This window comes from Branchiostoma floridae, chromosome 9 (genome assembly GCF_000003815.2).
Source record: "Branchiostoma floridae strain S238N-H82 chromosome 9, Bfl_VNyyK, whole genome shotgun sequence".
NCBI lineage: Eukaryota > Metazoa > Chordata > Leptocardii > Amphioxiformes > Branchiostomatidae > Branchiostoma > Branchiostoma floridae.
In genome coordinates, this window is record NC_049987.1 from 12,678,618 (window position 1) to 12,691,368 (window position 12,751).

General features: G+C 41.2%; 1 protein-coding gene across 1 annotated transcript in view; it reads right to left on the reverse strand.

Annotated features, from left to right (window-relative positions):
* LOC118422160 (dynein heavy chain 5, axonemal-like) overlaps positions 1 to 12,751 on the reverse strand; it is a 64,291-nt gene that overhangs the window by 16,096 nt on the left and 35,444 nt on the right. The window contains 24 exon segments of the mRNA XM_035829677.1: positions 3 to 37; positions 40 to 93; positions 328 to 456; positions 826 to 967; positions 1,487 to 1,646; positions 2,587 to 2,720; positions 3,138 to 3,308; positions 3,739 to 3,936; positions 4,112 to 4,193; positions 4,410 to 4,601; positions 4,943 to 5,115; positions 5,598 to 5,840; positions 6,282 to 6,476; positions 6,797 to 6,984; positions 7,169 to 7,347; positions 7,642 to 7,814; positions 8,050 to 8,274; positions 8,506 to 8,685; positions 8,943 to 9,099; positions 9,541 to 9,737; positions 10,219 to 10,372; positions 11,210 to 11,409; positions 11,692 to 11,777; positions 12,080 to 12,234. Of these exon segments, the coding sequence (XP_035685570.1) occupies positions 3 to 37; positions 40 to 93; positions 328 to 456; positions 826 to 967; positions 1,487 to 1,646; positions 2,587 to 2,720; positions 3,138 to 3,308; positions 3,739 to 3,936; positions 4,112 to 4,193; positions 4,410 to 4,601; positions 4,943 to 5,115; positions 5,598 to 5,840; positions 6,282 to 6,476; positions 6,797 to 6,984; positions 7,169 to 7,347; positions 7,642 to 7,814; positions 8,050 to 8,274; positions 8,506 to 8,685; positions 8,943 to 9,099; positions 9,541 to 9,737; positions 10,219 to 10,372; positions 11,210 to 11,409; positions 11,692 to 11,777; positions 12,080 to 12,234 (3,802 nt within the window).

The window sequence follows — 12,751 nt, forward strand, 5'->3', positions numbered from 1 at the left end:
GCGGCGTTTAGACGTTCCGGGATGTCGTTCCTTCCCCGCCGGGGTGAATCATGGCGGCGACAAACTGTGTGTCCACAATGTTGGTGAACTCACCTGTGGAGGATAGAAATTTACATGTTATATCAGGATTGAACATTACGATTCTGATGATAAGTTCTCAAGATGACTTTTCCAAGGTAAACACAACATTTACAGCATTACAAAACAATAAAAAATCTGTTCCTTGCACTCCTGCATCTGGTGCCTTCAGAGATGTCACCCATAGCTCAAGTTTGAGAGTCCTGTCCCTGGTGCTGAATGTCTTTTCACGCTTGTAACATGTCTTACCAGGTTTTTCCAGGTTGTAGAAGCCGTTCCACTCCATCAGCTGGCGCACGATCTCGTTGGTGATCTGGTCGCCCCATTCGTTGATCAGCGGCATGTTCACGTCATCAACAAACACTGTCATCTTCTTGCCTGGGTAGACACATTAAATAATGTCATTATTGTGTGAAATGCAAGCATGCAATGTGCACAATAATAATGTCAATCTTAACGTTGCATTTGTACATGTACATTTCAAAATGAACCCAGTACTTCATCCATTGGCACAAATTTGTGCAATAAAGATCTTCAGTCCATAATATATAAATTTATAATTAAAATTTCACTATCACTATCTGTACACCTGACATGTACAGTAAATAGTACATGATAGACATCAGGAAATGTTGTGACTGAAAGCATAAACCCACATTCAATATGCCTACAAAGGACAATTAAAAGTCTAGGGTTATTACTATTACTCTCAGTTCACAAGTGGAGGAAACAACTACAGTCACTCACCAGCAGGTGGCCCATATGTTGTTCCCATCCGTTTGTCCACGTAACTCTGGACGGTGCGCTGGAACATCAGAGGTGTGGTGGCAGACGAGAAGTTCAGGCTCTTGAACATGTGCTGCTCTGGGTTGTAGCGGGAGCAGTACCCCTGGATGGAAAAAATGTCTTGGATCATTTTCTGAAATTATCTACTCTACCTTTTTCAACTTAGCCTCTTTCTGCAGTTTTGAAAACAATCGACACAAAGTTAAACATACCTGTCCTTGGTGCTGAATGCCATCCACATGCAAACATACCTGTCATCCACACAAACACACATACCCATCCCTGGTGTTGCACACCATCCATACACAGGTAAGCATACCTGTTCCTGGTGCTGAACGCCATTTACATACTTGTAACATGCCTGTCCCTGGTGCTGAACACCATTCACACACAAATAAATATGTCTGTCCCTGATGCTGAATACACCATTCATGCACATGATAACATGCCTGTCCTTGTGCTGAACACCATTCACATGCAGATAACGTGGCTGTCCCTTGTAATGAATACTAGCAAACCTGCCCTTGGTGCTGAACACCATTTACACACAGGTAAATATACGTTTTGATAACATCCTGGTCCAGGATCTCCATAAACTCTAAATGTTGACAGAATAATTTACCTTAATGATGACAGTTTTAGCTGTTCCTTGTTCACCGATCAGCAGGACAGGCTTTCCCAGCTTCATGATGGTGTCCATGAGGAAGTCTGACCGTACGTTGTCCACGTTTGGCACAAGGATGGACGTGTACTCTGGGGTGGAGTCTTTTGGATAGATGTACCTACACAGGATTAAAATACATTTTGGTTTGTACAAGAATTTTTGTTTTCTGGGGAGAAGTAGACAAGAACACAGCAATAGTGACATTTAACTTTTGTCTAGTGCCAGTGGCAAGTGAGATAATGTGAAGTCTTATTGTGATAATTAGATTTCAATCATGTATGATTTTGGGATAATGCCATTCATTAAAAAATAGCACCTCTATATTGATGTGAGCAGTGGTTTCATTGTTTCAGTCAAAGAATTAGATATCAAACATTACCTTAAAGTTAAAACATTTGTTTTTTGATACACACTCAAGTCAACTCACCGTGACTGTATAACCAAACTGTGCATATTTACAAAGGATTGCAGATGCTCATCTTTAATCTATGTCTACTTGTGAAGTGGAAGTTTATATTTGTCATCATTACTGATAACACACACAAACATGGTGGTGTCATGTGTTATAGGTTGTACATTAACAGCCTAAACTTACGAACTCCTGTAGTCCAGATATCACAAGTTGTAGAAGAAACACAGATCCACAAGGCTTTCAAAAAACTTTTACAACTTTGATTAAGCCTAGACACAAAACATCTCTGTCTGTAACAATGCCAATCCAATAGAAAACTAAGGTGCAAACTACTGTCGACTTGTGGGTGCATTTTTCTTAGCACTTTTTTAGCAGTTTATAAACATCTGTGCAGGAGATATCCAATTCCTTACAGGTACATTTCAATTGGTGACTATTCATTTATAAGTAAAAGCTGTGGCACAATCTATATGACAATTAAAAGGGATCTTGTATTAGGTCTATTTAGAAAAAGGTCTATTTATAAGGTGAATTTTTTTAAAGGAATTCAGGCAAAATACATATTAGTTATCAAGATTTTAACATTATTATGTTGAGGATATCATGCAAGCATAGCAAATATTGATTGAATGTTACATGTACTCACTGTTCCACACGGTTGGACCAATGTTCCCACTCCCCGTTATCCTTCACCACGTACTCAAAGATGGTTTCCTGCTTCCCCTTGTCCACTGGTGGCAGGTCCAGACCACCACCATTATCCACAATAAATTGTTCCAGCTGAAAAGAAACAAAGGTACTGATTGACACGGAAATCTTAAGTACTACAAGTTTGAGTAAAGTACAGATACAGAGCCATTCTTCAATATGTGAAATGCTATTCAGTCTGAAAGCATTGGTGTCCCACACTTGTAACTTTTTTTTGTCCAAACAACACAGGACTATAGCAAGACTGTTACAGAATACTTGTCAAGTATTATCCAATACACATATTTTGGTACTCAATCATATTTCCTTTTTTTGGTAAAAAATGTACAACAACAGGCTGGCTAAGACAACAACAAAACAGTCCCCCCCCCCAAAAAAAAACTATGACTTTCCTGTGAAGCCCATAGCAGTAAGAAGTCTGACCATCACTGCTGCTACTAATGCACAAGAGATGTGAAATAACAATGAAGCATTGATTTCCAACATTACCTTCTCCCTATCATCCAGCTCCAGGAGGGAGCCCAGGGACCACATGAGGGTGAAGACGAAGATTCTCTCCAGCATCTTCTGGCTGGGTGGATGTTCAGGACCAGGGATCAGCCCCTCCAGCAGATCGATGGCCTGTTTGATGTAGTTACACTCCAGGACCTTCATCTTCGCCTGCGAACATCAATGAACACGTGAACAGTCAGTAAAGTGAGAAGACAGATATTATCCTTGCTGCTTAGTCATGTTTGAGAATGCATCCTTGTCATGATTATGTCACAATATGGCAAGGAGAAATTTTACTTTGCACTGATGAAGGCAACAAGCAGCTCGCAGCCTAAACCATCAGTAGAGAGATGGAATCAGGTTGCGTATCTGATAAAACTATGCAAAGAGATAGCAATGATGCCTTCTTGTATGGAAGATAGTACAGTATAACTCCTCTAGTATTCTTCATAACTGTTACTCTATTACTTTGAGTTAACTATCTTTGAATAGCAGATGCTCTAGATGGAGTTAAGTGATGCTTGGATTGGCTGCTAGGAGTTGATGAATAGCTTGTGGTTGTCACAAGAAGCTGTTCATCTGAGCTACATGTACTTACATGCAGGTCCTGGTTGACATATCGGTACAACTCCGTGAAGATACCCTCAAAGAGTGTCATGAGAATGTCATGCTGCTGCTGGGGCCGCTTGTTCAGCCAGCCCTGGAGAATGGGCTTCCAGTCCAGGGCGGAGCTGGACATGTACACCATGCCGTTACGGGACACAGTGGCAGGGGACGCATTGTCAATGTTGTGCACCTGAAAACAAACCAGAGATGCTTTTTCAAAAGTCCTTGTAACAGTTTCAACAGACAAAACCAGATCACTTACAAATGCAGAAGTGCATGTATAGCGGCAAATGTTCAGAAGCTGATTATAAGAGTTCCTCAACATATTATAAAACAGATCACAATGTAAGGTCTGAAACACTCACCTCAAAGACAATTTTGCAGTTTGGTGCCATTCTGATCCGGTCTCCATTGGCCAGAGTCAGGGTCTTACTGTCATCAAGTACACTGCAGACAAGCAAATGTTCAAGAGTAAGAATCAGCATCAAGTTCATCCAATGCAAAATGTATGACTTAAAACACACAATTCAGCTACAACTGCATTACTGAAATAACAAGCTGTTCACAACAATCTTCATCATCTAACATTAGGTCACCAACTCCATTGATATAGATGATGCTCATGGACGATATTCCCCCTCTACAAAACATCATTCAGGTTACCTGTTGAGGTTCTCAATCCAGATGGCATCCACAGGTCCATCCAGCACAATCCAGGTGTTGTCTGTCTTCTTCACCTTCAGGGACTTCCTCCACAGAGTGGAGAAGATGCCGTCTGTCCAGTCATTTGTGGCCACATCAAGGGTACCGAACATCTGAGAGGCTGTGATGGCTTTGGGGTTCATCCTCATCTCCCTGAAGACAACAGCAGAAGAAAGGTGAGTGCCAGAATTTCTTCTTTTCTTTAAGGCTCAGCTTCTTCATAGTTCTCATAACCCTGTGTACACTAGTCTAACTTTGCAGTTTACCACCACAGCATTGGTGCTAAGTTACAACCATACACAAGATTAAATCTATTAACCAGGATTATGTAGAATTGAGTGATTTCAATTGTAGGCCGTAATGTATGTCTTAGATCTGACTGAAAAAAAAGCAGAAAAAAATTTTGTCTACCTGTCATTGTGACATTAACAATAGTAGTCTTATAGTTAGTAATACTATGGGCAAATCGTCTATTGATCATCCTATTCCCTTACTTGTGAGGAGCACCACAGTCACTCATGGCCTTCATCAGGACATGGATACAGTTGGTTTTCCCCGTTCCGCTGGGCCCGAGTGTCATGAAGCCGTGACGGACACGCTGGGTCTCGTACAGCTGGATCAGCTTCAGCACCCATGGGGCGTGGTGAACCAGCCCTGCCTCTTCAGTCTGTCACAAAACAAGTATAGATCATGATCATGTATCTTTAAGAAAACTAGAACGCATTACAAGCTGGTCATTTTAGCATATCAGTGCTGGTACCATTGTTGATAACTCAGACAAGAGAAAAAACTGTGAACATAAAACCTGACAGTGTGTGAACATTTCTTGTAAATCAAGAAATATTCACAGAGGTTTTATGTCCGAATTGTTTGCTGTGAGCCCTCACTGCAAACTCATCACACTACTGACACGTATCCTGTCTGTCACTGCATAACTGGTTGATTCAACCATGAAGTTGCAAACTTAAGTCACAGAAAACTTGAAGCAATTTACGTATTTTGTTGACTTGTTCCTTGACAGGACATTGTACGTCAAAAGCAAAATTAACATTTTTTAGCATAATTCTCGTCAAAGTAACATGTGGTGCTATAATCATCAGAATTACTCATTTCAGTCTGCGCTGTTTGCAAGACAAACTGTCACATTACCTGATGCTGAATGGCAGCCTCTATGTCGGGATACCCAGCCTTGTCAAGTGTGATCCCAGGGAACAGATCCTCGATCAGACTCAGGAAGAGAGGCTCGTCCTCGTCCACCAGCTTGGACAGGTTCATGTCACGCAGGATACGCATCACGGTCACCACCTCGCTGTCCTGCGGGTTGGACCGCTTGAACCCTCCCATGGTCCTCAGCACAGACAGGATGTTACGCAGACCAAAATCGTAGTGAACCTGGATGTAGAAAAATTGTGATTAGTCTTTCGGAACCTCTTAACTGTTGCATTAGTTAATCCTTCTTAAAAAAACTTTTAATACTTCCAAGTCAACAGATTGACTTTAAAATGTCTACAGCTGAATGCCATCAAAACATAGGAAAACACAACTGTCCATTTTGCTGAACACCATCTACACACAGGTAGGCAGGCAAACATACCTGTCCTAAGTGCGCCAAATAGCAATTACTCATGACAAGCAGTGTCACTGACAAAAGTTAGTGGATTCTACCTGAAACGTGTGACCAATTCCAAAATTATATCCAGATGCTTGAGTAATTGATATTTGGCGTATCTTATTACCTGGTTGTCTAACCTTCATCAACATACCTGTCCTTGGTGCTAAACACTATCCACACAGGTAAGCAATACTAGGTTGACTTAAAAGTTACACAGTCACCTGTTTGGAAAGCTGTTCCTCACACAGCTTGTACAGCATGAAGAACTTGCGAGCCAGTACAATGTTCTGTTGGAAACCACAGGAGGCCATCTTCACACGCATGATGATCTGTCGATCAGGAACCATCATGGCCACTGTCCTGAACATGATCTTTAAATTCTCGGGAAGCTCCTGGCGGCCGGCATATCCAGGGTTCTGTTTTGCCACAATACAGAACAGGTTGTGAGCATTCTGACAGTGGTATGTTGTGCATTTACTATGATGTTTCAACATAACGGTCACTGTACTAAAATAGTGTGCTAGTGGCTCTAAATAGTGGCACACAGTGAATGGCAAACTCAATTGCAACAGCTGAAACCAGAATATCTCCAAAAATATACAGTTAACAGAGGCAAATCATAACATTTTGTCACACGTAACCATATCCAAGAAACAAATTGAATACTCTCAGCTTTACAGTCTACATGAGGGAGGGAGGGAGTGAGCTCTACAGTCTGCATAGATAGAAGATGTACCATTGTGAGGAAGATGCCAAACTCAGCGTTCATGTCCACCACGTCTCCATCTGTGAAGACAAACTGCTTCCTGCGCTCCTTCTTGCAGTTGAAGAGGACAGCCATCTGCTGGGCAGCCACGGACAGCACGGGCAGCTCGATACGGTTGAACTCATCAAAACAGCCCCAGCTGCCAGACTGGGCCAGTCCTGAAAGCAAAGACAACAATTACCTTGTTAAAAAGTGTGCATCTTTCTAGATGGTTTTCCTACTGAATTATGCTAAAATCATTTCATTTGCCTGCAATGCACTTACAACTGACTTTTTAGCCAATCAATCAATCAATAAACGATCATCTCATTGAACATATCAATAAAAAGGATGCAGACGCACCTTTGTAGATTCTGCCCAGCCCTCTGTAGTCCATCTGATCGGAGCAGTTGAAGACCACGACAAACTTGCCCAGGCAGCGGCCCATGTCCTTGGTGGTCTCAGTCTTCCCAGTCCCGGCTGGCCCTGCAGGGGCTCCACCCATACTCATCCCCAGGGCCTGGGCAAGGGTGATGTAGCATCTAGGGTGGGGAAGATAAACACATTTCAAATACATTGTAACGTTACATACATCACAAAACACAACAGAGAAATGAAACTGAAATTGTTAGGGACATTAAATGTGAATGAATTCTTTCTTTTCACAGGTCCGACTTCTTCTACAAATCTGTTTGACATATTTTCTTAGAATACAATACATGTATCATTTGAGACTACAATGCCACTGTTATAACATTGCTTGGCTTACATTTGTATAACAACACAGCATGAGATTGTTTGCATGAAAATAGGTGTGCTCAGTACAAAGTACATACCTGTCAGTCAGTGGTGTGATCACAAGACGCTCCTGACACCCCAGGAACTCATTCTGATACTCAAAGTCCACATCAGTGATGGAGATCAGACACTGGTCGATATCCTCCTTGAAGTAGAAGCGTGTCTGCTTCAACCAGTCAAAGTCTCCAGTGCTCTTGGTGTTTTTCTTTACCTGGAGTCAATAATAAGGCAAAGGTAAGTACCAAATAAAGCAGACATAGTGCAACAATTTACATCTGAATGGAAATATGAAAAAGAATTATTGAGAAACAAATCAAATGCTTAAAGAAGTCTTTCTGTAAGTTTTACAAGACCATTTTTCAAAAAGAGAAATGAGTTTTTTATCCTTACACCAAATATATAAGAATAGGATGCAAATCAATCAATGTATGCATGTTGAAGCTTACCAGCTCATCAAAGATGTCCCTCTGATGTACGTGGATGGTGATGAGAGTTTCATACTTGGTACGTTCGTACTTGGTGAGATCTTTGGTTGTCATGTCAATAAGGTCATTCAGCAAGTCCAGGAAGTGCTGGTTGGTGGTGGCCATGACCTTCTTGTCCACACGTGCGTTCTTCAACGCCTCTTCTGAATCACGGGTCCAGATCATCTGGATGCCTAGCAGTCCGACCTGGGGAAAAGATTCTCAACATCATTTCCTGCTGTCTGGATGCCTCTTGTCAGTGTTAAGCAGCCTGGATACAAAATGTTAGATTCTGACAGAATCTTTTTCTTTTCAACTTTTATAGGTCAGTTTTAATAACTCTGTCATTCTTACAACAAATTAAACAGTGGCAAACAAAGTCAGGTATGTTGTGACATTGATCTTTCCCCAACCAGCTAAGAAATGAATGCTATCTACCTGTGCCGGGAAGACGTTCTGAAACTCAATCATCTTGAAGTTGGGGTCATCGATGGCAACAGATGCCTGCCTGATGACGCCATGGATGGACTTCTGTGACTCGTTCATGAGCAGACCCAGCCACTGTTCCACGTTGCCCTGGGCAACCACTGGCTTCTCAAGATCAATCTTCTCATTTTCCTGCAGATGACAAAGATGTGTTAGAAGGTCTCCTGCTGGATGTGTAGGGACAAGTAAAATCACTAAACTCATTAAGATGGAAGATATCTTTTAGCTGGAGCTTTTGTGCTTGGCCTACTGAGAAAGCTTGCTAATGCTTTTGTTGAAGGAACCACATTTGCACTGCCTGTAACTTTCTATGGTGTGTGTTCTGGTCAATGTATTCCACTTTGACACTGTCTTCTATTATTACATGTTGCATGTAACTTGTTGCTGACCTGTGAAGATATGCTGAGGATCTTCTCATACTGCTTCTCGTCGAAGGTGACAGCCTTGGTGTTGTCAAATACAGACAGCAGGTGGGGCTGGATGGTGTGGGGGTCGGAGGCCTGGCCCAGGATCTCCAGCAGGGCAGGGTCGGACACGAAGAAGAACCTGGGGGTAGGGGAGATGATGATGTCATGCACACAGTTTTCAACAGCTTTGTCCTTGGTGAAGATTAGCATTAACACAAGGAAAGTTGTGTCCTTGGCACTGAACAGCATTCACACAACTTCATTAGGAAACAGCTTTGTCAGTGGTGTTGAAAAGCATTAATGCAAGAAAGCAGCTTTGTCCTTGCTGCTGACCAAAATTTGCACAAGGTAACAGTTTTGACCTTGGGCTGAATACCATTGACACAAGGAAACAGTTCTATCCTTAGTGTTGAACAGAATTCATGCAAGAATACAGCTTTGTCCTTGGTGCTGAATAGTATTCACATAAAAACAGTTTTGCTGAAAAACATTGGTACCAAGCAGCATTCACACAAGAAATGATAGTAATGAACAGCATTGATGTACTACGGTAATAGGGCATGACTCCAGACTAAGATACCTTGGGAACACCAGTCTCTTCTTCTCCAGGTATCCTGTCAGAGACTTCTGACACATCTCCAGCTGTTCTAACAGGTGAGGCAGCAGCTGACCCAGGGTGTCATCCCCCACACAGCACTGCACCACGTTAGGGTTCTCATGGGCACGCTGCATGATCTTCATCCAAGACTTGTCAATCTGGCTGAAACGCTTTGCTTCCTGTTTTGACGCAACAAAGGCAAGTAATGAATATCGATGGACATCAGTGTACCTTATATGAAGTTAATCTATCTAAATATATGTATAATACTTGTACTAGTGGGGATTCTCTTAACTCAGTAGAAAGCAGTACATTTTTATGGATCATTACAAGCCACTATTGCAATCGCAATTATCTCACTTATTCTTCACACGTCAACAATATTAGTAAGTGGACTATGACTGCATTGGTAGGAAACATATTTTGAGCTACTGTACAATCGACTTGATTCTGTAGTAACTGTTACAGTATTGACTGTCACTAGATATCTCTACAAATGTAGGGCAAACAGAATCAAGTCCATGGCATATGAGACACACAATGTCTTTCCTCCGATTCAGCCCTAAATCGTTAACATTGTTGATGAAGAAAAGTGCTGAGTGAGATGTTTGTGAAACAATATTAGGAGTTCCATGTATTAGTCCTAGTGATCATCCATACCTGTGGCAGCTGTTTTGCAATGTCACCTCCCACAAACACAGCCTCCAGGTAGATCCACAGGTTCTGAACTGTCATCCACATCTCAATGATCTCGGAGGTACCAGACAGCTGCTGGACCCACTTCTGAATGGTTGGTTTGAACGGTGCATTGTACCTGGAAAACGATGTTTGATAATAAGTAAGTAAAATGGTCTGATCATTTTAATCTTACGCTCCATGTTCGACATTTCGACAAGTCAACAGGATTAGGCTTGATATAAAACTTTTTTTTTCTGCAATCATATCCTGTACTGCAGTAATGATGGCGATCTTTACTGTACATCTTAATTCATGGTTGTCTAGTTCCATGAAGTAGAACAACACCACCCAGTATGTGAACCTAGATACTCATGGTAAAAAATAGTGCCTTTAATGTTGTGTTATCACCAGAACATTTACTACAGAAGATTGGGGAATATGCTAGCAATTGCAAGTTATAAGTGTAATGATCTATCCTGGCACCATTATAGGCATATGACAATACCAATACTATGTGCTCAAAATGTTGCACCTTTGTTGTCTTAGCAATATCAACAAAGATGAAACCACCCTGCTAGAATTTGACTTACCCAGTTGCAGCTCTTTTAGCAGCCATTAAATAAGCATTGAATATACATGTAGGCATTGTAAGAATACTAACTCATGTCTTGCATTACAAAGTGGACAAACACATTTGGGATGCATCTGAGAAGTACATTTTTTCCACAAAACATATCATTCATAGGCTCAGAATAAATTGCTTACTATCTACACCTGAGCCATTTATTTTGTGCAATGAGTTGTATGAAGTCTCTATTTACTGATGATTTGACTTAATCTGAAGTATTCTGCAGACCACACCACGGTCTTTAAATTTGTGCTGATACACTTGCAGACTGAAGGTCATCTCTAACTCTGCATCTAATGACCAATACATAAACCTTCAGGGTAAATCTGGAGTATTTAGCTGTACCTGTTGCTCATGAGAGACCCCAACACCATGAGAGAGTCCTCCATAAGAGCCACGATCTCTGTAACATCAGCACCCTTGAGGAGCAACTCTCCACGAGTCTTGAAGACAGAGAATGTGAAGACCTGGGTACTCCAGTCTGCGATGACCTGTTTCAGCTTTGCCTCAATGTCCTTCTCCTTTGTTGCTGAGATGCACACATCCTATAGCAACAAAGTCACAAGACCATGTTTGTACAGCTTCATTGTATTTCATGGCATTGGTGCAGTACATACAGAAGTCTTTGCTTTCTTGTTGTAACTGTGATGTTTTAAGGTCCAATAGAATGCATGTACTCAATACAGTGTATTTCACCTATATGGTTCTGTTAGTAAAAGGAATACTCTTGTATCTTAAGAATTTGAATACTTTTGATACAGGTTAGTTATCACCAGAAGATTGCTAGGAATGGCCTAGAAAAAAAGGCCACAGGTTTATGTTTTTACCTCAATGTCTTCCTTGAATTGGAGCAGTGGTGCCATCATGATGTTCCTCAGTAGGAAGTTGTCTGCCTCCACATCAAAAGAGTGGCCTGTAAAAAAAGGAGATACATTTGTAAGAGAGTGCAAAAACTGCTATACAAAAGTAACAAAGTATACAAAAATCAGACAGTAACAAGCCAGTAGTGACAAAAATATGTTCAAAAGCATTTGGGCTAACACAATTTTACACATTGAATTTTCGTCTATATCAAGTAAGCTTATGTTTGATAAAAAAAGGGGTGATTATAATATGCTAAAAACTACTTGTTAACAGTGGCAGGTAAAGGGAAAAGTAGGTCTTGGTAATTTAAAAGAAATACATTTTGCATCTAAACAAAACAGGTCCTCTTACTTGTGAGTTTTGCAATGCGCTCCCAGTGACGGTTCATCATGGCCTTGTTAGCCATCATCTCCAGCAGAGGACAAGTTTCACTGAAGTCGTCAATTCTCTTCTTCAGGTCCAGGAAAGCATCCCATTCCTTCAGAGCCTTGGGGAGCTTACGGCATCTGAAGGTGTGAATGAAATCAAATGAGTACAAAGTGATGTATTAAGTGATGTATCAACTGTTAAACGTTGGCTTAGAATTTTATCTATCTACATTTTCATGTATTGCAAATCTTTATGATCCTAACCACAAGTCTTTATTTTGACATTTCAACAAATGTATTGTTGAATATATCAGTCTTCCATGACTTTGATATCAAACAACTGTTTCACACCATCCTTACACCTTCCGCGGGAAGGCCATAGGGCCTGGATGTCGAGAGCATCGAGAAAAGTAAGTTTTATTGTTGTCTAAGATAGACATGTTAGTTTCCTAACCATTGTTTATGAACTGTGATTGTGATAGATATGTGCCAGAGTGCTGTTGTTAGTTTGTGAGCATGACCATGAGATGTATGTACTGTTGTACATTCATTGGAAACCCACAGCTTATATTTCAGCACCACGGAGAAAACCCTGTGTATGCTACTTACTCCCTCTCCAGCCTTTCGCAGACATGTGAGCAAGTGCAACAGTGAT